The following is a 27,098-nucleotide window of genomic DNA, read 5'->3' on the forward strand; positions in this document are numbered from 1 at the left end:
TCTTATTAGTCATCCATTTTATACACATCAGTGTATACATGTCTATCCCAAACTCCCAATTCATCCCACCACCACCACCACCCCTGCCGCTTTCACCCCTTAGTGTCCACATGTTTTTTTCTCCACTTCTTTGTCTCAATTTCTGCTCTGCAAACTGGTTCATCTGTACCATTTACTAGGTTCCACATATATGCATTAATAGATGATGTTTGTTTTTCTCTTTCTGGCTTACTTCACTCTGTATGACAGTCTCTAGATGCATCCATGTACCTACAAATGACCCAATTTCACTCCTGTTATGGCTGAGTAATATTCCATTGTATATGTGTACCGCATCTTCTTTATCCATTTGTCAGTCGATGGGCATTTAGGTTGCTCCCACGACCTGGCTATTGTAAATAGTGCTGCAATGAACATCGGGTTGCATGTGTCTTTTTGAATTACGGTTTTCTCTGGGTATACGCCAGGTAGTGGGACTGCTGGGTCATATGGTAATTACTTTGTTGTGCAAAAGCTTTTAAGTTTCATTAGGTCCCATTTGTTTATTTTTGTTTTTATTACCATTACCCTAGGAGGTGGATAAAAAAAGATTTTGCTGTGATTTATGTCAGACTGTTCTTCCCGTTTTCCTCTAAGAGTTTTATGGTGTCTGGTCTTACATTTAGGTCTCTAATCCATTTTGAGTTTATTTTTGTGTATGGTGTTAGAGAGTGTTCTAATTTAATTCTTTTACATGTAGCTGTCCAGTTTTCCGAGCACCACTTACTGAAGAGACTGTCTTTTCTCCATTGTATATTCTTGCCTGTTTGTCATAGATTAGGTGACCATATGTGCCTGGGTTTATCTCTGGGCTTTCTATCCTGTTCCATTGATCTATATTTCTGTTTTTGTGCCAGCACCATACTGTCTTGATTACTGTAACTTTGTAGTATAGTCTGAAGTCAGAGAGTCTGATTCCTCCAGCTCCATTTTTTCCCCTCAATATTATTTTAGCTATTCGGGGTCTTTTGTGTCTCTATACAAATTTTTAAGATATTTTTCTTCTAGTTCTGTAAAAATGCCATTGGTAGTTTGATAGGGATTGCATTGAATCTGTAGATTGCTTTGGGTAGTATAATCATTTTCACAATATTGTTTCTTCCATTCCAGGAACATGGTATATCTCTCCATCTGTTGGTATCATCTTTAATTTCTTTCATCAGTGTCTTATAGTTTTCTGCATACAGGTTTTTTTCTCCCTAGGTAGGTTTATTCCTAGGTACTTTATTATTTTTCTTGCAATGGTAAATGGGAGTGCTTCGTTAGTTTCTCTCAGATATTTCATCATTAGTGTATAGGAATGCAAGAGATTTCTGTGCATTAATTTTGTATCCTGCAACTTTAACAAATTCATTGATTAGCTCTAGTAGTTTTCTGGTAGCATCTTTAGGATTCTCTATGTATAGTATCATGTCATCTGCAAACAGTGACAGTTTTACTTCTTCTTTTCCAATTTCTATTCATTTAATTTCTTTTTCTTCTCTGATTGCCATGGCTGGAATTTCCAAAACTATGTTGAAAAAGACTGGCGAGAGTGGACATCCTTGTCTCGTTCCTGATCTTAGAGGAAATGCTTTCAGTTTTTCACCATTGAGAATGATGTTTGCTGTGGATTTGTCATATATGGCCTTTATTATGTTGAAGTAGGCTCCCTCTATGCCCAATTTCTGGAGAGTTTTATCATAAATCAGTGTTGAGTTTTGTCAAAAGCTTTTTCTGCATGTATTGAGATGATCATATGATTTTTCTTCTTAAGTTTGTTAATATGGTGTATCACATTGATTGATTTGCATATATTTAAGAATCCTTGCATCCCTGGGATAAATCCCACTTGATCATGGTATATGATCCTTTTAATGTGATGTTTTGTTCTGTTTCCTTGTAGTTTGTTGCAGATTTTTGCATTTTTATTCATCAGTGGTATTGGTTTGTAATTTTAAAAGTAGACTTTATTTTTTAGAGCAGATTTAGTGTAAGAGTAATACTAAATAGAATGTACAGAGTTTCCATCTAACTCCTCGAAATCAGGTGAGTGATAAAAAAGGCACAATCTAAAATTTGAGAAATATTTTATTTGGTGGTCTTACTGAGTATTATAGCCCAGGAATATGGCCTCTGAGATAGCTCTGAGGAACTGTTCCAAAGGGATATGGGAAGAGCCAGAGGATATAAGATCAGTTGCTGAAAAAAATTTAGGAAAACATCAAAAGGTTACTGCTTATGTCAAAAATGACACATCTTGAGTTAATGATTTTTATGCTTTACTATGTATGGAAAGATGCAAGAGTCTGGGCTTATCGAATTTATTCATTTGATATGCATCTTAACTAACTAGGGCCTCTAACTTGTTTTCTCCACCCATGAATTCCAGTCAGGGCACATTGTCTTGGGGGCCTGCAGTGACTGATGGCTTTTTGGCTGCAATATCGTTTGTTTAATGAAATGGCAGGCAGTGTACTTTGTCCACAGGCAAAAGCTTAGGAGAAGAACACAAGAGTAACTGAGAGAGAGAAAGTCTGTTGAGTCCCATCTGAGATGAACCTGCTCCCTGGATTGTGGAAATGAATCTGGGACTGGAGAGCAGTTGGCATCAGGATTGGTCTAAAGCTCTTCTCCAGGGCCTCTCATCAGACTGGCATATGTATCTATACAGGAGAGGATTCTGGGCCTGGTCTGGTCAGTTGTCAATGAATGTCCTGAGTGCTGGACTCTGAGTTACCTCCTTCCTGCAGGATCGTCTTGTCCATGGGCAGAGGCTGGGTATGAGGGGCTCCTGGAAAGGGGTGACCTCAGAATACCACACAGGGGCTTAGTGACACTAAGAGGACTGGGGGATGGGTGTGTGAGGCTGACTCAGTCCTCAGGACACATCACAGTGTCTCAGCCCACCCAACGTGTCCGCTTTTCCAAGGTCTAAAGAACTGTTTCCTGAAAACATGGAAATTCTGTAATAGGAAAAAAACCTTTGTATTATTCTGTTTCATAATAGCCCACGTCTGGAAGTTTTAATGAGCATTAAGCTAAAATACCTTTGTTTAGCTCACAGGAAACATCCTGACCAGGCCCACTGGTGAATGGCTGTAGGAAGGAAGAAATTAACACATCTTCTCTGGAGTCTGGCCAGAGCCAGAACTTTACCTCTTCCCCATTTATTATAAAAGAAGCCTGAATTCTAACTCAGGGAAGTTAGTTTTTAGAGACACTAGTCCACCATCTTATTGGTCTGCTGACTTTCCAAATAAACTCGCGATTCTTTTCCCCAGCAACTCGTCTCTCAATTTATTGGCATGCTGTGCAGTGAGCAGAACAAAGCTTGGGCTCAATATCAATTCCAGTTATAGAGTCAGGTGTGCTTCTATATATACATTCAGGGGACATCATTTGCTTTCCAAGACCACTATGACTTTTGTTGACTCTTTTTTTTTTTTTTTTTTGGTGGCTTTCCTGGAGGCAGTGTGTTGCAAGTATAAACCACAATAATGAAACTGCAGCACAGGTGACCATCAGAGGAACCACTAGGCTGGGTGTGCTGGCCTGGTTTGCAAAAAGTGATGGAATGCATTCTCTTGTGTTCCATGATTGAGAAGCTTCCAGGCAGAGCTACACATCCATCCCACCCTTGATATGTGACCACCCCAAATATCTGATCAAAATTCCTCACTTCATGCTCTTGGTATCTAGTCATCATTGGCTGCCTTCAGTTGGAATCCTGTTAAGTTGATTAAGCCAGAATCACCCACCCCCATCAGTCCCGATGTCCCCTCTTAGTAATATGCCAACCACAAATACCCCTGTTCTCTGGCTGTAAATCCCCACTTGTCCCTATTTTATTTGGAATGCAGCCCTGTTCCATACTGGGGTCTCTCTTACACTATTGCAACTGTCCTTCATAAAATTTGCCTTCACCACTTTACCACTGTCCATTTCGTGATTTCTTTGATAATTCTTTCATAGCTGGTTTCTCCTCAAGCAGACAGGCACCTCTGAATATCCCAAATAAAGAGAGTGACCAAACTTGGAGCCTTTCCAAAGGGGTTCCTTCATTTTCCTAAGAGAATTAGTAACAACTTGCCACTTTAAAAACTGATTCTTCCTGTTTGCTGTTTTAAATCTACAGCCTATGAGCTGTAGATCATCAATCACTGGGGTCTGTGTTACTGCATCAGCAGCCACTCAAGGAAAAATGCTTGTTGAATGTGTTAAGGCTGCAGCTCCCAGGTGAGAAAAATGGAGGGTTTGACCAGATCTTCCATGTGATAACCCAGGTGCAATGGGGCTGACCTCATTTGTGTGTTAGAATGTATGTAGACACACTTAGAAGTAGTCATGACCCTCTAGGATGGAATGCACTACATGACAGAGAAAACCAAACAGTCCTCAAATCCCTGCCTGGCCAATGCTAGGAAGGAGTGCAGGAAAAAAGGATTGGGATAGGAGAATATGACACAATTGGGTGAGAGCAGCCCTCATTTAGAGACTTGTTAAAAGTTGAAATTGACACATGGAAGACCTGCAACCCTCCCCCTCCACATAAGACCTTGGCTGAGCCTGGCCTGATTTCCTGGTGTGAGAATCCCTAAAGATCCTGGAGGGAAGGAAACCTGTTACAACTTCAGTGAATGGGGAAGGGGGAAGGGGGAAGTTCTTGTGGACATATCACCCCCATTCACAAGTTCCAGTGTCCCCCTTTATAAATCTTGGATCCAGGTGGATTCTGGGGCCCTCTCCTGCACAGCGTCAGGGCCAGGTGTCCTGCAGGTGAATCTTCTCCAGAGCAGGAACCAAAGAATATGTGAGGACCCCTAAGCCATCTGGTTCCTTACTCTGCACTTGATAATGGGAAATGGGTGACCTGCACTAGTGCACATGTGGTGTTTCCTAGTCTCACCTCCTCACCTTCCCTGAGTTCCAGAGTCCAGTGAGTGTGGCCTCAAACCTGCCCCAACCCCGTGGCTTCCCAGCTCAGAGATGAAGCTCCTTCCAACTCCCTGGTCCACCTGATTGCTGATCAATAGAGCCCTGTGAGTTTCTGCCCGGAAATAAAGAACAGTTCTCATCAGACACACCATACTAATACTGGTAGAAATGTCTCCCTCCTGCTCTTCCAGCCACTCGATTATCTGCACACTTTCTCCTTCAATGGAACTAACCTGCAAGGGGAGCCAATGTGGTGAGGAACCTCATGTGATTACAAATCATGTTAGGACTTCCCTGGTGGTGCAGTTGTTGGGAGTCCGCCTGCCGATGCAGGGGATGCGGGTTTGTGCCCTGGTCCAGGAGGATCCCACATGCCGTGGAGCGGCTGAGCCCGTGAGTCATGGCCGCTGAGCCTGTGTGTCCGGAGCCTGTGCTCCGCAACGGGAGAGGCCACAGCGGTGAGAGGCCCACGTACCGCAAAAAAAATAAAAAATAAAGCATGTCAATCCAGACTGTTCTTCCTCCATTTTCTTGCATGTGATCTTGAACTAGTCAAGGGTGACCTTCTCTCCATAGTCTCTGTTCCTCTCAGGCTCACATCCCTCTTCTCCCTGAAGTGCAGGAAGGAGGAAAGTGTGTGAAGAAAAGAATAAAGAAGCCCTAGAGGAAGTGACACAGTCTGGAAATTTCTGACTAACGAAACTCTGAGGGAACTTCATGACATCTGAAAGACAAAGGATCCAATACAGAAGGCTGATCCAAACTTAGAAAGGAGGATGACAATTTACAAAGCATAAAAAGATGTTGACTCTCTGTCATCAGTTATGCCATGAAAAGGCAGTCACTGTTCACACTACTCTTGATACGTTTACTGCAAAGAAATAAAATGATTGAATTCTCAATGTTTTAAAGCACACCTTTCTAAATAAATATTCCTTTTACTGTTTTTACATTTACCTATATATGTATAACCATGGCAAGGGAGTTCTTAACTGTTCAAAAAGTCACAGGATAATTATAGTTTTTTCCTTTAGATTATTAAGATTGTGTTTTAGTTTCATCTTGCACATTCATTTTTATCTGTCTTAGGGAGGAAAAAGTTTTCCTCTACCCTTCTATGATCTTCAACTAGCCTAATAATCAAATTGATATGAGACAGGGTAACAGGAGAAAAACAAATTTAAATGCAAGCATATGGGAATCCCACAAGTACGGTGAAACTCAAGGAGAAGCCAATTAATTGAAGCTTCCATGAGATCTCAGGACACGGAGATAAGGATAGGGGCTGCAGTCTTCAAAGAGGAAGAGGTGATTCACAGAAGAGCAAGTGTTTGGTAATAAGATGTTTGTCCTGCCACACAGATACATAATTCAGATAAAGTTATCTCTTGGTAATAGCTCTCTTTCAGGGTCAAGGTCCCATCTAAATTCTTTAAGGTAGTTCATGAAGAGGTAAAGGTTTCTTTTTGATTCTGCAGGGTCTTGATTGCCTTCAGCTAGAAATAGTTTGCAGCCAAAATTGTACACTCTGGGGAGGCTAGTTCTTAACGCATTGAGCTCCCTGCACCACTGTGGCCTAGAAAGACAAATACTATACGGTATCACTTATACACAGAAATTTAAAAAACAGTTTTATAGAATCAGAGAATATAATAGTGGTTGCTAGGGGTTGGAGAAGGGGGAAATGGGATGAGACAGTTTACAGGGTAGAAATTTTCAGTTATAAAAAAATAACTGTTCTTAAATGACCCAAGGAAAGAGGAGTGAGGGGGCCTTATTGGGTTTTGTGTATTGTGGGAATGTCATGTGTGCTGGAGACATCTAAGTGAACGTATCCACAGAGTCCCCACCCCCAAAGACTCCTGATGGTTCTCAGCCATGCATGTTAGAGGATTTCTACCACAAGGGGGAGACCAGTGCCCCCAAGGCCATGTGTGTCCCTGGGTTCCTCCTTCACTTGTGCCAGGCAGTCAGTGTGTCATGATTTGACTTTCACCTCCCATGACCATTCTTTGGCTTAAAATATCAATTTGGCATCTCTTGGGTGACAGGAACATGGTGCTAGACCTCATTCTTTCTCGTTTCCTCCTTAAAAAGACAATTATCAGAGTCTGGAGGCTATGATGAATTAGGAGACTAAACTGCAAAACTTGCAAAAAGCATCCCTTTTCTTGGGCTAAATGCCAAGGTGGGGACCTGTTCCTTCCCTCTTTACCTGCCCGTCATCTTTGCACCCAGAATGGATGCTCTCAACTCTCTCTCTCTCTCTAGAGTATCCATTGGCCAGACTTTGTGCCCTTCAGGTAGGAAGAATTCAACACTATGCTCACCAGGACCACGTAGATTCCAAGTTTCCATATCAAATATGGAGATCACTTTTGGACATCCTTCAGGCAAAATGACCCATGGTTTACAATTCTGTTATCAAAACCTCCAATTAGCGAATCTATCAATGAAAGCACAATAGGCGGAATTACCTCTGCTCCCTCAGATTTTTTTCTTCATATGTAGTATGGGAACCTACCCACCTTCCCAAGGGTAGGCACATGTATTTCTTAATAGATGGCAAGTAGAAGGTTTATGCTTATTGTGACATTATGTTACTTCATCATCTATGTATAAAAAGAGAGATGGACCTCCTTTTTCTCCCCATTACAGAGTCAAGGGATCCATGCTAACAGGATACTAAGATACCAGGTGGAAAATTCTTTTGGGTTTCTATGCTCTGAGCACATGAGTATATGTAAACAAGGATATGCTTAGAAATCTATCAGCCACCATTCTTCAAATGGCTGAAGAAACCACAAGAAGCATTGCAGCACAACAGAAATCCCTAAATTCCTTAGCTCAGGTAATATTAGATAATAGAATTGATTTATCTACTGGTCAAAAAAAAAGGCATTTGTAGGGGCTTCCCTGGTGGTGCACTGGTTGAGAGTCCACCTGCTGATGCAGGGGACACGGGTTCATGCCCCGGTCCGGGAGGATTCCACATGCTGTGGAGCAGCTGGGCCCATGAGCCATGGCTACTGGGCCTGCGCTTCCAGAGCCTGTGCTTTGCAATGGGAGAGGCCATAATGGTGAGAGGCCCGGGTACCGCAAAAAAAAAAAAAAAGGCGTTTGTAATGTCAGTCACAATACTTTTTGCATTTACATCAACACATCTGAAGAAGTTGAGACACACCTAGGAAAATTTTTCCTAAAGGTAAAATGGTTACAACATATAAGGAAACCTGGGGCTTCCCTGGTGGTGTAGTGGTTGAGAGTCTGCCTGCCGATGCAGGGGACATGGGTTCGTGCCCTGGTCCGGGAAGATCCCACATGCCGTGGAGAGGCTCGGCCTGTGAGCCATGGCCACTGAGCCTGCACATCCGGAGCCTGTGCTCCACAACAGGAGAGGCCACAACAGTGAGAGGCCCACGTACTGCAAAAATAAAACAGAAAAAGAAAACCTGGCCCTTTGAATGACTTGTTTAGTTGGTACCCCTTAGGACCAGGCATTTTCTGTGCTGCTTTAGACAATTGTTATTTTTATAATATGTGTTATTATCCATTTCTCATCTATCAACTTATTCATGATACGTACCCCTGCTTGTTTTAAGTCTGCTGCCAAAAGTACACATACAGTGATCCTATAGCAATCCAAGATGATTGAACTAATGTATAATCTATAAAACTTCTCTCTCTCTCACTAAATATATATAGTTTTTTCTATGCCTGCTTACTGCATTTAATTAATTGACTCATTCTAAGGTTCTGTGATGAGAAAAATAGTAATCCTTAAATAAATTGTAACTACTGATCACATCTATAGTTTTACAGAAGGTAAAGGACATGCATAACACACATAAATGTTAATATTAAATTAAATGCTGTTGGACATCCTAGAATTGACTATAAGCCTTTGCCAATCACTCTACTAGCATAACCTACTAAAAGGAAAGGAATAACTGGGCTATGAAGACCCAGCAACGAGGGACATAATGGATCCAAAGCAGATACACAACCACCCTGGCATTGAAGGACCAAATATATGATCACCTAATGCTTTTATCCACAGATTTATGATCAGAAGTGTGAAGGTGATGAAGAAAAATCATACGGCGGGACAATCAAACAAACACAGACAGAAAAATAATTAAATAACATGCCCCTTTTGTGGTAGACCTTTCCCAATGTGCAATGTGCATCTGCAGTATACATAAACCAGGCCTTCTGAAAACAGGAGGATATAATCAATGTTTAAGAAAAATGGACCCTTTCTTCAGATGCTAGTATTGTAATCTTAAGATTAATATTTCTTTTTCATGCCATATAGGGGGTCACATTGACCAGACTCTTACTCTGTATATGCATAAATTATCCAAAACATCTTTGATGAACTTTATATACAATGCTACTTTGGTAAATATGATACATAAATTCTCTGTCTCAAAAATGTATAAAACTGCATCTTTATCTCCTAACCAATGGAAGAGTTCTCAGAGCTTCTGAGAATCTCTTTTCCAGGTAGTAATCCTCAGTTTGTCTTGAATACAATATTCTTTTCTTTCTTCTTACCTTGATTGCTATTTGATTTTCTATTGACAACACCTAAAATGAATACAATATTACATGTCAATTATACCTCCACAAAACTGGAAAAAAAAGTATTCTGGCAAAACATGCCAAATAGAAAATGGAAAATAGTAGTAAACAGGACAAGATTTTTACAATGGAAATGACAGATACAAATATTTGCACTTTGCCAGCTGAGAAGGAGTAGAGTGACTGTGGCTGTTGCCCTGTGCTAATCCTCACCACTCAGAACATACCAGTCTTGCTTGAATGGTGTGTACAGGATTAAAACAAGATAAGGAGGAAAGTGCTGTCACCTAACTTTCTCACCAGTAGGGAAAAACCACTCCTCTTATTTTTGGTAAACTTTCTTCCTAGATCAGCATTCTCAAATTTGTGCTCTCAAAACTCCTTTGTAGGGCTTCCCTGGTGGCGCAGTGGTTGGGAGTCCGCCTGCCGATGCAGGGGACACGGGTTCGTGCCCCGGTCCGGGAAGATCCCACATGCCGCGGAGCGGCTGGGCCCGTGAGCCGTGGCCGCTGAGCCTGCGCGTCCAGAGCCTGTGCTCCGCAACGGGAGAGGCCACAACAGTGAGAGGCCCGCGTACTGCAAAAAAAAAAAAAAAAAAACTCCTTTGTATTTCTAAAATAAATCAAAGATCCTAAAGCACTTTTGTGTATGTGGGTTATGTATCTTAATATTTACCATTATAATTAATCTTTAAAATGAAAATGAGTATAAGTAATATATTTTTACCAAAAGTAGTTATGTTTCCAAAATTAAAAAACATTTTATGAAGTGTGTCATTAAAAATATAACAGCTCTGCAGAAGACATGATACTATTCATAGAAAATCCTAAAGATGCTAACAGAAAACTACTAGAGCTTGTCAATGAATTTGGTAAAATTGCAATATACAAAATTAACCCACAGAAATCTGTTGCACTTCTATACACTAAAAAAGAAAGATCAGAAAGAGAAATAAAGCAAACAGTCCTGTTTACCATCATGTCAAAAAGAATCAAATACCTAGGTATAAACTGACCTAAGAAGGCAAAAGACTTGTACTCTGAAAACTATAACACACTGATGAAAGAAATTGAAGAGGACACAAACGGGTGGAAAGCTATACTTTTTCTTGGATTGGAAGAACCAATATTGTTAAACAACTATACAATGCAAGGCTACTTCAGATTCAATGAAACCCCTATCAAATTACCAATGGCATTTTTCACAGAACTAGAACTAAAAAATTTTAAATAACTAAAACAACTTTGAGAAAGAAGAATGAAGCTGGAGGAATCAAGCTCCCTGACTTCAGACTATACTACAAAGCTACAGTGATCAAAATAGTATGGTACTGGCACAAAAACAGAAGTAGAGATCAATGGAACAGGATAGAAAACCCAGAGACAAACCCAGGCACCTATGGTCACCTAATCTATGACAAACAGGCAAGAATATACAATGGGTAAAAGACAGTCTCTTCAGTAAGTGGTGCTGGGGAAAAGTTGAGAGCTACATGTAAAAGAATAAAATTAGAACATTCTGTAACACAATATACAAAAATAAACACAAACTAGATTAAAGAACTAAACATAAGACCAGATATTCTAAAACTCCTAGAGGAAAACATAGGCAGAGCACTCTTTAGCATAAATTGCAGGAATGATTGTTTTGATCTATTTCATAGAGTAATGGAAATAAAAAAACAAAAATAAAGAAATGTTACCTAATTAAACTCAAAAGCTTTTGCACAGCAAAGGAAATCATAAACAAAATGAAAACACACCTTACAGACTGGGAGAAAATATTTGTAAACAATACAACCAATAAGAGATTAATTTCCAAAATATGCATACAGCTCAATAAAAAAATTTTTTAATGGGCAGAAGATCTAAATAGACATTTCTCCAAAAAAGACACACAAATGGCCAACAGGTACACGGAAAAAAGCTCAACATCACTAATTATTAGAGAAATGTAATTCAAAACTGTGATTAGGTATAACCTCAAACTGGTGAGAATGGCCATTGCTAAAAAGTATACAAATTATAAGTGCTGGAGAGGGAGTGGAGAAAGAGAGACCCTCCTACACTGCTGGTGGGAATGCAAATTGGTATAGTCCCTATGAAGAATGATATGGAGGTTCCTCAGGAAACTAAAAGCAGAGTTACCATATGATCCTGCAATCCCATTCCTGGGCATATATCCAGAGAAAACCACAATTTGAAAAGATACATGCACTCCAGTGTTCATTGCAGCACTATTTACAGTAGCCAAGATATGGAAGCAACTTAAATGTCCACAGACAGATGAATGAATAAAGATGTTGTATATAGAGAGACAATGAAATATTACTCAGCCTTCAGAAGAATGAAATAATGCCATTTGCAGCAACATGGCTGGGCCTGAAGATTATCATACTAAGTGATGTAAGCCAGACAAAGAAAGATAAATATCATATGATATCACTTATATGTGGAATCTTTAAAAAAAGATACAAATGAACTTATTTATAAAACAGAACTAGACCTACAGACATAGAAAATAAACTTATGGTTACCAAAGAGGAAACGGGAAGGAAAGATAGAATCCTATATGCTGGATTCCTTTCTAGTTATTCTGCCAGGTCTGTCCAGGAGTCGAGTGGATCTGAGTCCTCTGGGATTGCAGGCACTGGAGGTGAGGGGTGTAGACTCTGTGTGTAAAAAAAAGGGAAGAGGAGCAGCTCTGGGACCCACTAGCCCCTCCCTCCTGAACATCCACCAAGGGTGACTTCTGGGTTGAGCAGAGAATTGCTCCGTGCTTTCCCTGCCAATTCTCCAAGTATGGGAGCTGGCATGTGTCCTCATAGAAAAGCTTCCTCTCTGGAGAAAAACCATGTGGAGTTCTCAAAGTCTGAGCACCTGCAGAGGCAGGGAAGGGAATAGGGATCCAAGGGTCACCACTGGGAAGGTCTGCAGGGTCACCACCTACTCAGAAAGAAGGTCCTACAGGCACCCTTGAGTCCAGGGCTGAGGCTCCAGGGCTGTGCACCCACTGCAGACAGATTGTCTTTATGTGGACACTCAGCTCACCTACCTCCTGTGTCCAGTCCCTTAAGAAACTGTCAGGATTCCTTTGTACAGCCAGGTACTTCTGCAGCCTGGGGCGTTTTGTGAGCTCATGGAGAACCACACATTTTAAGCCACAAATTCCCTTCTGGTACCCGCGTCTTGGCTACTCGTGTGGTTTTTCCAGAGCTAATGGAGCAGAAGGTTTTCCTCAGGCCCTGTTGAGATCCAGTCCTTGGGAAATTGGAGCTTTCTCTTACAACCAGTCCCTGTAAGCACATGTCTGAGGCACTGCAGCTAAAAGAGCTGGGTTCCCAGTCCCATGGTTCCTCCTACCTGTAACCCTGTGCTGTCCAGGCTGCTTCAGTAAAATGGGAGTCTCCACTGTTTGCCCCAGGAAGACAGAGGGTCCTTATTACCATTGAGCCTAGAGCTGGAATTTTTGGAACTAGGCTCCCTCAGGTAGCTGGATAATGGAACCAGGAACAGAACTTAACCTTCCTTGGAAGTTGGCCTTCACCTGCCCTGGACCTGCATGACACTTACTTCTGTGTCAGATTATGGAGGTGCATTTTCCCTTGCATGGTTCCTGTTAGTTCCAGGGACCAACTCTAAATATACTCAATGTTTTTCTATAGATTGGCTTGTAAATGTAGTTAAGTATTTTTCCAAAGAAAATGTCATAAAGCTCAATGAGGTCAATATGATTTACAGTTTTCAACCTAACACATAAAATCAGTGAAATCCGTGTGTCTAAATAAACAATACCATAAAAATGAGACAATAAAATACAAATACATTTAATAAAATTTTGACAATGAATATCAGACTACAAAATTTTGAAAAGGGTTGGAGGTATTTTGACTCAGGCCATATAATAATTTATTTTAGATATATATTTATTTCTGTTATTTCTTATTTCTTTAAACAACAGCTACTGCATTGGATGCAGAAATAAGCTCTTGTTAAGCAACCAATTGTCAATTTTCTCACAGGTAGATACTAATGCATTTTTGAAGAAGAGGTCAAATTTTTATGCCAAAGATAAACAACTTGAAATATTAACATTCTCATGAGATATGCAATAAAAAAACAATTAACTTTATTCTACAAGATATAGAATAATATAAATAATAATTCTAAGTAATAAAAATACAATAATACAGATTAACTTCCTTTTTTAACTGAGTGACAATTTACATATTATCTGTAAATTCTGCTGACAGCCATTAAAACTCTCCAGCCACAGACAGTGTCAGCCCCCTAACAGCTTTTCAGTAACCTCCAGGGTCTCTGTTTGTTCTCAGGTTAGGCTGATGGGACCCTAAGAGAGCATACAAGTAGCAGATGACAATGCAGGAAAGTCCAGGCCACAGACTAGGTCACAAGAATTTTTTGTGGCTCCATTGGCCTCAGAAGCCAAGACCCTGCAGGTTCACTTACCACATGGTTCCATGCTTCTGCTGCAACCAGGAGAAGAATCTAGAATCACATCCATAAAAATGCTCTGTGTGTGTGGGGGGGTGGGGGGAGTCAAGCACACTGGGGAAGACTGATTGGAATCACCACAAAACTATTAATACACTGGATATAAAATTAAAGGTTAAAAGCACTGATATCTGTCAAGCTCTCATAAGGTGATTTGAAATAACAAAATTTCAGTATTATCATTATTAGTGTTACCATATTATTAGCACTGCAATAAGAAATGTTTACTAAAATGATGCATTTATTGAGAAACAGAGTGAATATTCAGGTCATTCTCTGGGTAGGTAATCCTGTGTAGTAAGCCTAAAATGAGAGAGCTTTTTTTTTGCGGTACGCGGGCCTCTCACTGCTGTGGCCCCTCCCGTGGTGCACAGGCTCCGGACGCGCAGGCTCAGTGGCCATGGCTCAGGGGTCCAGCCGCTCTGCGGCATGTGGGATCCTCCCGGACCGGGGCACGAGCCCACGTCCCCTGAATCGACAGGCGGACTCTCAACCACTGCGCCACCAGGGAAGCCCGAGAGAACTTTTATATTTTTTATACTTTTTAATGCTAAATGGCATATGTCCTTGTAATGGATTTCTAGTGTGTCAACATGGCTAGGCTGAACTACAGGGATTTAAGGGAGTGCACCAGCCACTTTCTAGCACGCTCACATCTCTTGCAGTTATTTAAGCAAATATTAATCTAGGTGCTGTTGTAAAGAGATTGTATCCATGTAGCTTTTCCAGTTTGTCCTTTTGATTTCTTCTAATAAATATCCAGAAGTGAAATTAATGGATCATGTGGTAGTTATGGATCATATGAATCATGGTAGGAATGTACTATTACATTGACTTTTAAGATTTTATTAACTTTAGAAACCTTTTAAATGCAATTTTTTTCTTGAATATTCTTCATTTTACACAGCAAAAACGTTACTGTCCTTTGAGATAGGTGAGAATTCAAGATTTGTGACCACAGGTTTCTTCATTAAAATTTCTGAAACTTCTGAGGTATGCAGTCTTATTTTTTCTATCAATTTCATTCTGTTAAGATATGTGTGCATTTATATTTAGTGTGTCTGTAATAGAGAATTTATCTAGCCTATTTTTACAGGTAGCCTATTTTGTATACTCGGTAAATTACAGCCTCCATTTTTCCATCTGATTTTTGTTACATTTAACAAGATTTTAAATAGTCGTAGATCACGTTTTCATTTATGACCTTGTACCTCTATTAACTTACTCAGACAGATGTATTTAAGGCAGGTAGGTGTGTTCTACTTGCCTGTAACTTATCCGTACATATTGCAGACGTAAACCTTCTTCTAGCAGGTAAATTAGAGGGGAAAGCCAGTATTAGGCTGTGAGTTTTATGAAGAAAAATATAAGATTTGCAGAGTCTTTCCAACAAGATGCTCTCATTTAGTCTGGAAGCTTTAAAAATAAATCCCTGAGGGCTTCCCTGGTGGCGCAGTGGTTGAGAGTCTGCCTGCCGATGCAAGGGACATGGGTTCGTGGCCCGGTCCAGAAAGATTCCACATGCCGTGGAGCGGCTGCACCTGTGAGCCATGGCTACTGAGCCTGTGCGTCCGGAGCCTCTGCTCCCCGGCGGGAGAGGCCGCAACAGTGAGAGGCCCGCCTACTGCAAAAAAAAAAATAAATAAATAAATCCCTGAAAAAAATATTTAAAAACTGAGATTTGATGAAGGAACATGATTTAGCAGATGCATAGCAGGGAGAAGAGAATTCCAAGTCTGCCAGTGAGAAGAACACTGTGCTCTTGCTTTAACCTACTAAACTGGATAAACAGGCCAAGTATTGTTGACCTCCGCTACCTTAGAAATCAAGTGAACAGACCAAGACATAGAATAATGAATGCACAGCATTCCAAGAGAGATTATTTTTATTTAAAGAAAACAGAAACAAATGTATACCCTTAACATATCCAACCTTTTAAGAAAATCAATTAATACATTTCATAATGGAAGAAGTTACAGAAAATCAAGTGGGCACTAAATTAACAATCTCAGTTATTGATATTCTTGACACCTGTGGTCAGATTTTTGATCTGTTGATGATCAGGGGTGTCCAGAGCAAAGAAAAGGTTTGAGAGGAGAAGAGAAGGAGCAGGAGAGGAAACGACAAATGAGGGAACTATTGGCTACATTGAAAAAGCTCAGGAAACCACCATCATAATCCAGGAACAACCCCACCCGGCCTAGAGGCCTTTTGACGTATTGAGGTGATAGTGGGGAGGAGGTAAAGAGACTGCACTGGTTGTTCTCTTTGATACAAAGAAGTAGAAAAATTCCCTCCGAGTCAAGTACCATGTCATTCTTTCTTGCCCAAGAATCATTACAAAATCCAATTGCCCAGCTGCAACAGCCCGCTACATCCACCTCCCAGTAATGTTGACCGGAAGTGAATGACTCAGCTCCCCAGGCAAGAAGATATTTAGATCCTGGTGGAGTGTTGTTGACAACAGGATGATCAGGACCAGCCAGCAGACATCTCAGATCTTCAAACACAGGGACATGACCAGTGACTATTTCATTATCCAAGGCAATGTGCACTGCAGGAAGAAGGAAAAAAATTATATTAACAAACAGTGTTATAAATTCCTGATGGGGGCTTCCCCGGTGGCGCAGTGGTTGAGAGTCCGCCTGCTGATGCAGGGGACACGGGTTCGTGCCCCGGTCCGGGAGGATCCCACATGCCGCGGAGCGGCTGGGCCCGTGAGCCATGGCCGCTGAGCCTGCCTGTCCGGAGCCTGTGCTCCGCAACGGGAGAGGCCACAACAGTGAGAGGCCCACGTACAGCAAAAAATAAAATAAATAAATAAATAAATAAATTCCTGATGGACAAGAGCTTTATATAGTGTCTGGGTTTCCCAGCTTATTATTAGAAATAGGTGGCAAGACAGAAGAGAGCTTTAGAAATCTTTTGCAGTCCAAGGTCTACTGGTCTGTCTTCATAATAAGATTTTAGCCAGACAAAAATGGAAGAAATCATAATTTAAAAATAAATATATATGACATATTGCTAAGTTTTAGCCATTATTTTACCTGGAACATTTGAAATTTGCAATTAACTGTCAGAAATAAAAGTAGCTTGCCCATCTCCTAGAAAATGTACAATAATAAAATTAATAGGGCTTCCCTGGTGGCGCAATGGTTGAGAATTTGCCTGCTAATGCAGGGGACATGGGCTCGAGCCCTGGTCTGGGAGGATCCCACATGCCGTGGAGCAACTAGGCCCGTGAGCCACAACTACTGAGCCTGTGCGTCTGGAGTCTGTGCTCTGCAACAACAGAGGCCGCAATAGTGAGAGGCCTGTGCACCGCGATGAAGAGAGGCCCCCGCTTGCCACAACTAGAGATAGCCCTCGCACAGAAACGAAGACCCAACACAGCAACAATAAATTAATTAATTAATAAACTCCTACCCCCAACATCTTAAAAAAAATTAATACTTATGATAACTGCTACAGAGTGAGCACTTTTCCTGACATGAGGAGTTTTCACTAAAGCATGCAAAGTTAACATAAAACGAAAGAAAAATTCATACTTTTGAAGTGTTTTTTTTTGTGAGAATTGTTGGCCAGCATACCTTGAAAAAAAGGGACAAATTTAATGAAACAAATTATCAGTTTACCTTGCCAATGTGCACAAAATTTCATTTTATGTTTGTAGTAAAATTGATTATACCGTATTTTTGTGTGATGTGAATAAAATATCTTTTGTATTTATTATAAACAGTTTTTTTAAAAAAACTAGATCCTTACTCTATCTACAATTTCCCCTTTCTTCTTTGCCTTTAACATTTATTTATTTATTTATGGCTGTGTTGGGTCTTCATTTCTGTGTGAGGGCTTTCTCTAGTTGTGGCAAGTGGGGGCCACTCTTCATCGCAGTGTGCAGGCCTCTCACTGTCACGGCCTCTTTGTTGTGCAGCGCAGGCTCAGTACTTGTGGCTCACGGGCCTAGTTGCTCCACAGGCATGTGGGATATTCCCAGACCAGGGCTCGAGCCCATGTCCCCTGCATTGGCAGGCAGATTCTCAACCACTGCACCACCAGGGAAGCCCCTATTACAAACAGTTTTATAAACCAAGTTAAAACTCTCTGAGCATCTCACAACCACTGATAGCCCCACTTTCCTAAGATTTGTAATGTACTGAATGTACATGCAGAGTTACATGTTTCATGTGAACAGTCAACACCATACCTCAACCTACTGCAGGCCATCAATTATCCTTTCCTATTTTTTTACCCTCCAGATAGCTTACTACAACTCATCATAAATGGCTTTTGTTTTTCCAGATACCAATTTGTTTTTTTTTTCCATATATGTTATTCTTCTATAAGGGTAAATTTGGTGATAAAAGTTCCCAGCAAAAAATCCACAGATTGAGAAATGGAGAAGGTCACCCACAGGACACTAACAAAGGGGAATGTACAACTCTCCCACCAGAGGGCTACCTGTTACCTTGGAATTGGTTGAGCCAGTCTACCAGTCCAGGAATGGGCCATGAACTGAGCTGTGGGACTACAGGCTGGGGCACGTGCAGCTGTGCTGACTCACTTCTGCAAGGAACAACATGTGTTTGCTCTTTTGAGCTCAGAGTTTTCATCACAGTGATTATATCTACATCCCTCTGAATACACTTTATTTAAATCCCAATAATTAGGTTCAGGGGCCGTGAAAGTAAATCCCCAAACTAGGGAATGCAGCAAATGACAATTTGTTTCATGACAATCAAAGAAAATCCTATCCCATCTGCTAAGACTGCAATCCTAGGATCCAATTCAAATTAATCATGACGGGGTCCTCTCAGCAAATCACAGAGCTATGCAACATGGCTCAAAATTGTGGACATTCAAGAAAGGCATTATGAATTTTAATCCACAGTAGTTACCACTGAAATGCTCAGTGTCTGTATAAACAAACTAGTGGTTGAGGAGCTTAGCTAAGGCAGCAATTTTGCTTCCTAGGACTCAGTTTCACTAAGTGCGTTGTACAGCCTTTCCATTTGAAGTTGCCTTGTGCTACACATGGAAAGCCAATACCCTGATGAACCTCTTTAAGCACATTCTCTCCTTGCTTCTACATTAGGTTTCTCTGAAACCCTTATTTTTTGCACATAATCCTGTCCTGGCTTTGGGCACATTCCCCCTGTGTTTTTATATTTCTAAAAAATGGTAGTTGTCTTCATGTAACCTTTGCACAGAACCTTGTAAATAAACCCTCTACCCAGCTCCACCTTAGGCAAAACAAACAAGGACACTCTTTCTACCTTTGGAGAAAGGGAAATATAAATACTTTATGAAAGAAGTTATAGTGTCATGATAACTTATGCTCCTATTTCAGCATCAAATGGCTGATCACAGTTACAGTTCTTAAAACTTGAAAAGGAGGGAAAACTTACCTTTTCAACATGTTGTCATAATGCTGTAAAGAGGAAAACAGAAAAGATGGTCTTAGTCACTTCACAAGATTCAGAGCGAAGACCTAGTTTCTTATTCTCTGGGGTGGATGAACCCAATTTTCAGCAAATTTTATCATGGGCAAAGAAACAGAAAGGGGAAATGAGTTGTCAAGATTCTCAAATTTTTCAATATTGCCTGGTCCAGATATAAATTCATATATCTTCCAACAAGCTTCTCTGTTGCAGTTGTTCAGTAATTGAATGTCTGTTAGGAGAATTGAAAAAGAATGACTCTACGATTTCTTTCACTTACCTTTCCACAAACCTTTGTTATTCTTGTGTATGGCAAGAATGGCCTTTGGTCATTAGCATTACCTGGACAGCATCTTATCACAGCATCAGAAAGCATGATAAGAAAGCACATGATGGACCAAGGAAAGGTGGATATTATCCAAGCAACACCATGAATCTCCAGTCCTCAGTCCTTACCTGGAGCAGCTCCATGTCTGGTTTATGGCACAATTCCTTGAGTTCCTCATATATCTGACTTAAGAGTTTCCCCTTTAGATACATATTGTGTTGACTTCCTTTGAGTTGCTGAAAAATCTCATCGCTTTCCTCTTCTATTTTCCTTAAATAATGTTTCTCTTCATGGTGGACAAAGGGGCAAACCTTCCAGTATTCAGGCCGGATCATATTCCTACACAGTGTCACATAACCCTAGAGTGACAATGAACTAATTAGGTCATATATTTTAGCAGATTTCATTCCTCTCAGTTATCAATAATTTGTCTTCTGATAGTTAGAAATTTGGTACTTTCATTAAGAACAGCTTTTTTGGGACTTTCTTTTTTTGTTCAACTCACTTTTTAATTTCATTGAACCTGAAGTCAGTATCTTGATTCTAAACACTTTGCCTCAAATATCCACACTTTCTTAAAAACAGGTACTTGTGATTTAATAATTGTGTTATATAATACACACAGTACTCTAATGACTAAATCAATTTAGTCTCTTAACCTCAGGTATTTCCTCTGTTTTTAGGAAATAATAGCAAATATTACTTCATACAGTTAGATAAGACCTTTCTAAAGTATTAACATCTAGTACCACAAACGTCATGCAGGCCAGAACCTTGTGTGCATGGATGCAGCTTGACTCCTCCTGCCTGAGGCTATACACTCCACTTCCTAGCTGACCTCCACCCAACCCTTAGAGATGTTGGTCCACAGACAACCACATTTTGGTCCTAATTCCCATCTTCTCTCTCTCTCTCTCTTTTTTTTTTTTTTTTCACTTTCTCTTTTCCTTCTTTCCTCTCAACTTTTAAAAAATATTTGACTCACATTGTTTTAAGCAAAACAAAACATGGACCATTGACCCAACATCTTCATTTGGTTCTTGGGCTGTCATTTTTACCTCCAAGAAAGCAAAATTTTTGATCACAGGTGTACATTCACTGTGCACATTAATGAAGCTCAATCTTCCATCAAAGCAATGAACTCTCTTCAATTCACAGCTCTTGTGTGAAACCACATATCACCAAGAACCTCCTTTGTTGAATCCACATAATTCTTCCTATGCATGTTACTAAGAACCTCTTCCTATTAACACCAATCTTTCATTCCATAAAACCTATAAACCTTGGGCTTCAAACAAATCCCTCTCTCTGTATGTCCCTCCCTCAATTTACATTGACCAGCTCCTCTTTCCCTGCTGGACCCATTAATACAGAGATCCCTCCAGTTATCTTTTCATGTAAAAATTTTATTCTTTTCATTCTTAAAACTCTCCTGTGGTATCCATCTAATGCTTAGAAAATAGAGACAATTGTGAAATGTCCCTGTCCAGACAAAATCTTTCATGTAAGCTCCAACCTCATTCATTCGATTCCTTACGACTTATTTCTGTGAGGATAGCTCCCCAAAATTCAAAGTGCAACATTTCTCGAACTAAAATTTTCTTAACCCAAAGCAGCATTTCTTCCTTTGTTTCCATCTTCAGTGATGTTTCAACTTCAGAGAAGAAACTGGTTCTCAGTTTTTAAATTTTATCTTCTTAACATTACAATCAAATCAATCCTATTTTCTCATGTTTCTCTACCATAAAGAATATCTCTTGAGTCCTACAGTTTCCCATTATCTGTGGCCAAGTTATTCCTGTACACTCTTTTAAGGATTCTCCAACTTTAAGGTTAGACTTCCAATTTCACTACTCTTTCTCATTCTCCTTCATATCTAGCTTACACAATGGAGAAATAAAGGCAAGTGTGGTGTGAGAAAAGGATAGGTTAAGTCTGAGATGTGTTGAGTTTAGTTATCTCTTCCTAAAAAGCTCTTTCCCCAAATAGCCACCCACCTAGACACCTCACGCAGATGTCAGCCCAAATGTAATCTTCCACTGTAACATTTTTGTGATCATATGTAAAATTTAATTTTATCAAAATTACTATTCTTATTTACCTTTACTGCTAAATTTTTCTCAAAAACACTTAGCACAAAGGATCATGCCATAAAGGTTATATTTTGAATTGTTAATTGGCTCTCTCCACTACTCCATTAGTTCCTTGAGTACAAGGAAATCTGTTCTTTTTGTCTATTTCTATAGTGACTTAGAAGAGTTATTATGACATGGCACTCAACATTTCAAAGGGAAAATATTGTAACTGATAACTTTGATTATATCACCTTTAAATAATTGAGTTAATTTTCCTATATCTCCTTGTCATACACACAGCCCCATTTAAATTTCCTTTGTAATGGTGAGTATATTTTAATATTGCTTTTTTATATGTTTCCATCATGAAATCATTACTTCCTTGAGAATCTATATGTACTGTTATTTCACCACTCCTATTAGTGGTGCTCAATTCATATTTTTGAATCAACAAACGGTAGATCCAAATTTCTCAGCCATGCATTTAGGTCACATTTTGAACTGACCTATCCTCCATTTCCAGCCATATCTCTCAGCACTGCCTCTCTAATAGTATAGGTAGCAACAAATATGAACTTTGTAGAATCTCAATATCCACATGATCCTCTAGTTTCTAGTCGTCAGCTTGCACACATTTACATGCCTGCCATCCTCATGAATTTCCTACTTCAAATTGTTCTTTACCATCCAAATAGTCTGAGAAGGTCTCCCTGAATTTTCAAAGATTTTCCTTCTAAGAAACCCTGAGTTTATCTCATTCACTAATTATGGTATACCTTGTTGATTGTGATTTTTCTATATATGTTGATGTGTTATGGTGTTGCCCAGGAAATAAGATCTTTTACTTCGATATTTTGATTTTAGAAAGAAATCCTATAAGGGGGCATACTTCTTTCTACATGAGTAGATGAAAGCCTTTTGCTATTGGATAGTCACCCATAGAGAAACATAAATATTATGATTATTAGTTCAAGATCTTATTGAATAACCACCAAGTGTCCCAAACTGGTGCTGAATGAAACAGAATTTCTTGTTTACCTCCCATGTCCTGAGTTTGCTGACTTCTCTCTTTAGATTTCTTTTATTTTCTTGTATCTTTTGCCACATAGACCTCATTTGCTTCAGAAGCTTTTGCTGCAAAAAAACCAACAGTGTGAATATCAGAGAAGCTGATATTGAAAATTTCAGATCCTAATGGATGAAGAATGGCAGGGAATATCTTATTAGTGATCACTCAAGAAGACAAAGGGAGATTTTATTTTCACTGTTAAGCCAAATTATCTAATATGTAGGACATTTATAACCACAGTATAGGTCGGTAGTTGGAAAGGGTGTTTCTCCATAGAGGAAACTTGCCCCAAAACTTTATTTCACCTAACCCATTTTCATTATGTAAATCCTGTGTCAGATTTTAGTTGTCCTGCTGATAGTTCTTGTCTCCTACTACTCTATTATTTTAGCTAAAGGACAATGTTTCTAAATAGACTCTATGAGATTAGGCTTGTTGAAATCATGGCTATAGTGACCAATAACCACTGAAATTAACAGATTTGTCCATCTTGGTTTTACACTGACTAATCACAGTTCCAAACATGATCAACCTCATTATAACCAAGAACTCAGGTTGTAAGATTTTAAAAAGTAAAAAATTTAAGCACTTAAGATTGAGAACATATTTTCTTCAATAGTTTATCCTAGGACCAGGCACATAATACTAGTTAGTATCTGCTTTATATTTTACATGAATGGAGAATAATTAACTTCACTTTCTTTTGCATTCTCTCTCAGGTAAAGTGCCCCCCAGGTTCAAACTTCTCTCTCAGCCATTGCTTACCCGGTATTCCTCAGCCATCCACTCAATGGAACAATGTCTGTGAGCCCCATGCTCCTCAGACTTACAGCAAGGTAAACAAAGCACGTCTTTGGTGACCTCACAGAAGAAGTTTTTTGTTTTCATGTGTATCTCACATATCTCTTCTGCATAGCTTGATAAGTCATAGGGTCCTGTCCGTCTGGCAAGGAATACCCTTGTCTTCAAAACGATATTGGTTTTCAAGTTCATGTGATGGGATGGTTCCCTGCACACAGGGCAGCAAGGAGGACGTTGGGTTTCCTCCCAGCAGAGACAGAGACATGGCATGCAAAAGCTGTGCTGACAGATTAGAGTGACCGGGTCTATGAAATACTTCGCACATAGGAAACAGGTGAATTCATTCCAGAAGATGACGGAACCCATGTTTCTGAGGAGAGAAAAGTAAAGAAAGGGAACATTATGTTGTCATGAGCCTTAAAAGAAGTGCCTTTTCAAAGCCATTAACAATACCAAGGAGTATAAGAATTATTTACTTCCAACTCATACCAATAAGGTAGTGTATATAGTTGTACTGCATGTAACATATATGTATTGCATATAACAGAAAGAGGATGCTGAGTAACAGAGTGTCTTCATTTTATTCAGACAGCATATTGATGTGTCAAACACAGCTTTTCCATCAGGATTTCAGCTTTCTAATACAATTCCAGTACAATCCCCTGCCAAAGAGTATTCCACCTAGAGCAACCACCATTATCCCTCTTCCAGTGATAGGTTATATGGTCATTTGACCCTATTAGGTCAATGAAATTTGAAGAAAATGTTATTAGGAGGGTTTGGTTAATATTTCTTTTTGCTCATGCAAAGAAACATAAGGAAGAGTCAACTGTTTTAGGTTCATCTGGACAGTGTTTGAAGGTGATGCATGGGGCTGTCTTTTTGTGACCACAAAATGCATTTGCCTAGAGACCAAAGCATACAACCTGAGGGCGACAGAGAAATGGAAGACATGGTTTTGGACAATGTCATCGAGGCAATAAATTAACCAACTCTGAGATTGCCAATCATAAATGTAACAGGAATCAAAGAAATAGAAAAATCATTTCACAACCATCAGAATTAATATATTCAGACCAGAATCATCAATGGATGTGAAAACCATTTGGAAAAACAGTATCAGCCCCAAAATTGTTTGTTAATAAGTTCCTCACTTTATTACCATCATGTCGTATTAAACTGGTTATTCAAATTAAAGAAGATATACTTTCAGTTATCATACATTGTGACTAAATATTTGGTTTATCTATATATGAGTGCTGTTATCTTCCCTGTCTATAAGAAGTTGAATGAAGGAGGCTACTTCTTTCCAAGGCTGAGAATTTTGTTCTGGTCAAAAAGAGACAGAAAGTAAACAATTGCTTAGCTGAACAACTACAACATCAGCTTTAAGATGCCTTTTGAAAAATGATGAGCAGTGAAGCAATGGTGCACAGATCTATTTATAAGTAAAAATTCTTGACAGGGAAGTTATGGACTTCTGATCGATGACCACACAATTATCAGTGGTATAGAACAGGGGTCCCCAACCCCCAATCCGGGGCCTGTTAGGAACTGGACCTCACAGCAAGAGGTGAGTGGCGGGTGAGCGAGCGATGCTTCCTCTGCCGCTCCCATTACCGCCTGAACCATCCCCCACCACGTCCGTGGAAAACTTGTCTTCTACAAAACCAGTCCCTGGTGCCAAAAGTTGGGGACCATTGGTATGGAACATAAAGCCATTGACTCAAACATGGGTCAAATGAGGAGATAGTTTGATGAAGAGTGAGAAAATATAGATAAGCCCTGTGTAGAGTGGGCTAGAACCTGGATAAGAATTCATTATGAATATAATCATTTCTAGATTGATAACATAAATGATCATTTTAATATTAAAATGATAATAGGAAAACCTAATATGTGTGTGTTTACTATTTCTAGGCATTGGATTAACTCCTTTTATATGGATTAGCTATTTTAATCCTCTTAACAATATTAACTAATTTTCTATTTTATAATGAGGTTAATTAACATAGTGTAGGTAAAATAAGTTACTTGTCTACAAATCACATATGGAATAAATGCTGGATACAGTACTCACATACAGATATTTCTGATAGAAAAAACAACTTAGCTTTCATGCTCACGATTACTATTAAAGTCTCATTTTTAAGTGAACATACTGGAAATTCATTGTACCTTGATCAGAACTCACCTTTGGGTATAGTTAATGAACTGTTCCACTCTTGTTCAGTAAATAACTCTTAAAAATTCAGTTCAGGGATTAGGTGCTCACCTCCTGGTGGCAGTAACTTTCAAAAGTCTCCACAGCCCAGCCAACTCCAAACACAACAGTTCTGGGTTCTGGGGAAGAAAGAGCTTGGCTCTTTGCTGGAGGTTTTATATATTCTCTGAAGACCACACCCATTTCCTCTAAGTGATAGTGTTATCAAACCTTAGAAAATGTATAAGTGCATGTGATTAGATTTTGGCAGAGTTGAAAACACACCCTGATGCCAATGAATGAAGTCAAACCTTTTGAAATCTACTTAATCCAATTGCCACAATCCAATCTCTGGTAAAAAGTCACACCTTAAATTCACACTTGTAATCCATGAAGTTGTCGTTTGGAAAATAAATGCACTCCCCAAATACCAATTTCTTATCTGCATTTAAGGAACTATATTTTAGTCCTAACTGCAGCGACCCATTATTACCCACTCTATTTGGTTACCTGTCTGAATCTGTCTGCATTACTTCCTTGATATTTCTTCAGAAAGAGGAGTCCTTCACATTCCATTTTTCAACCCAATTCACTCAAGCTCCCCAATAATACCACTTACTTCTCTGGCAGAGATAGCCTTCTAATGTTTGATGTTTCACCTCATCTGAACTAAAATCCTCTGAAATTTTATACTTTTCACTCAGTTCTCTATGAAATTCTTCCCTCTGAGTGTTTACTGTTTGTTTTATTTTTATCTATTTTTTATTTTCTGGTAACACACTATTGCTATTTTTCTTTCCATCTATAACTGTACACACAATAGCTGTTAATGGTTCTTCTCTAAGACTCTGTCCCTTTTTCTTGTTCCCTACATATCTCTCATATCCTCTCATTCTATTATTCAATATGTATGCACAATTGAAATATTGATGTTATGTTGTGGATTTAATGATTATATGATATTTGTATAATACACGATTGACTAAAATGAATCATAGACATTTTGTGAAAGAAATATGATACTGTCTGTTAAATTTGGGCAACTATCTTTAAGGTTTTCTTTATCTTGGTTTTCTTTATCTTGACTGGATTTGAATTCTACTTCTCAAAGCATTTTCCTATCT

General features: G+C 39.4%; 1 protein-coding gene across 1 annotated transcript; it reads right to left on the reverse strand.

Annotated features, from left to right (window-relative positions):
* Nucleotides 1–18,514: 18,514 nt before the first annotated feature.
* On the reverse strand, nt 18,515–20,038 carry LOC112401202 (tripartite motif-containing protein 49C-like). The gene is made up of 3 exons (XM_024747297.1): nt 19,955–20,038; nt 19,466–19,488; nt 18,515–18,623 (listed from the first exon to the last, which is right to left on the reverse strand). Exons 1-3 carry the CDS (start codon nt 20,036–20,038, stop codon nt 18,515–18,517), a joined length of 216 nt encoding a protein of 71 aa, XP_024603065.1.
* Between the last annotated feature and the right edge of the window lie 7,060 nt (nt 20,039–27,098).

Source organism: Neophocaena asiaeorientalis, unplaced genomic scaffold (genome assembly GCF_003031525.2).
Source record: "Neophocaena asiaeorientalis asiaeorientalis breed wild unplaced genomic scaffold, Neophocaena_asiaeorientalis_V1.1 scaffold236, whole genome shotgun sequence".
Classification (NCBI taxonomy): Eukaryota; Metazoa; Chordata; class Mammalia; order Artiodactyla; family Phocoenidae; genus Neophocaena; species Neophocaena asiaeorientalis.

Excerpts from the sequence above, each read along its gene's own strand:
- LOC112401202 (XM_024747297.1), bottom strand. The coding sequence starts at position 20,038 with ATGTATCTAAAGGGGAAACTCTTAAGTCAGATATATGAGGAACTCAAG. Across the intron at positions 19,489-19,954 it reads CAGACATGGAGCTGCTCCAG|CATTATGACAACATGTTGAA; the intron begins GTAAGGACTGAG and ends TCCTCTTTACAG. Across the intron at positions 18,624-19,465 it reads TATGACAACATGTTGAAAAG|AAGTGAGTCAGCACAGCTGC; the intron begins GTAAGTTTTCCC and ends TGTTCCTTGCAG.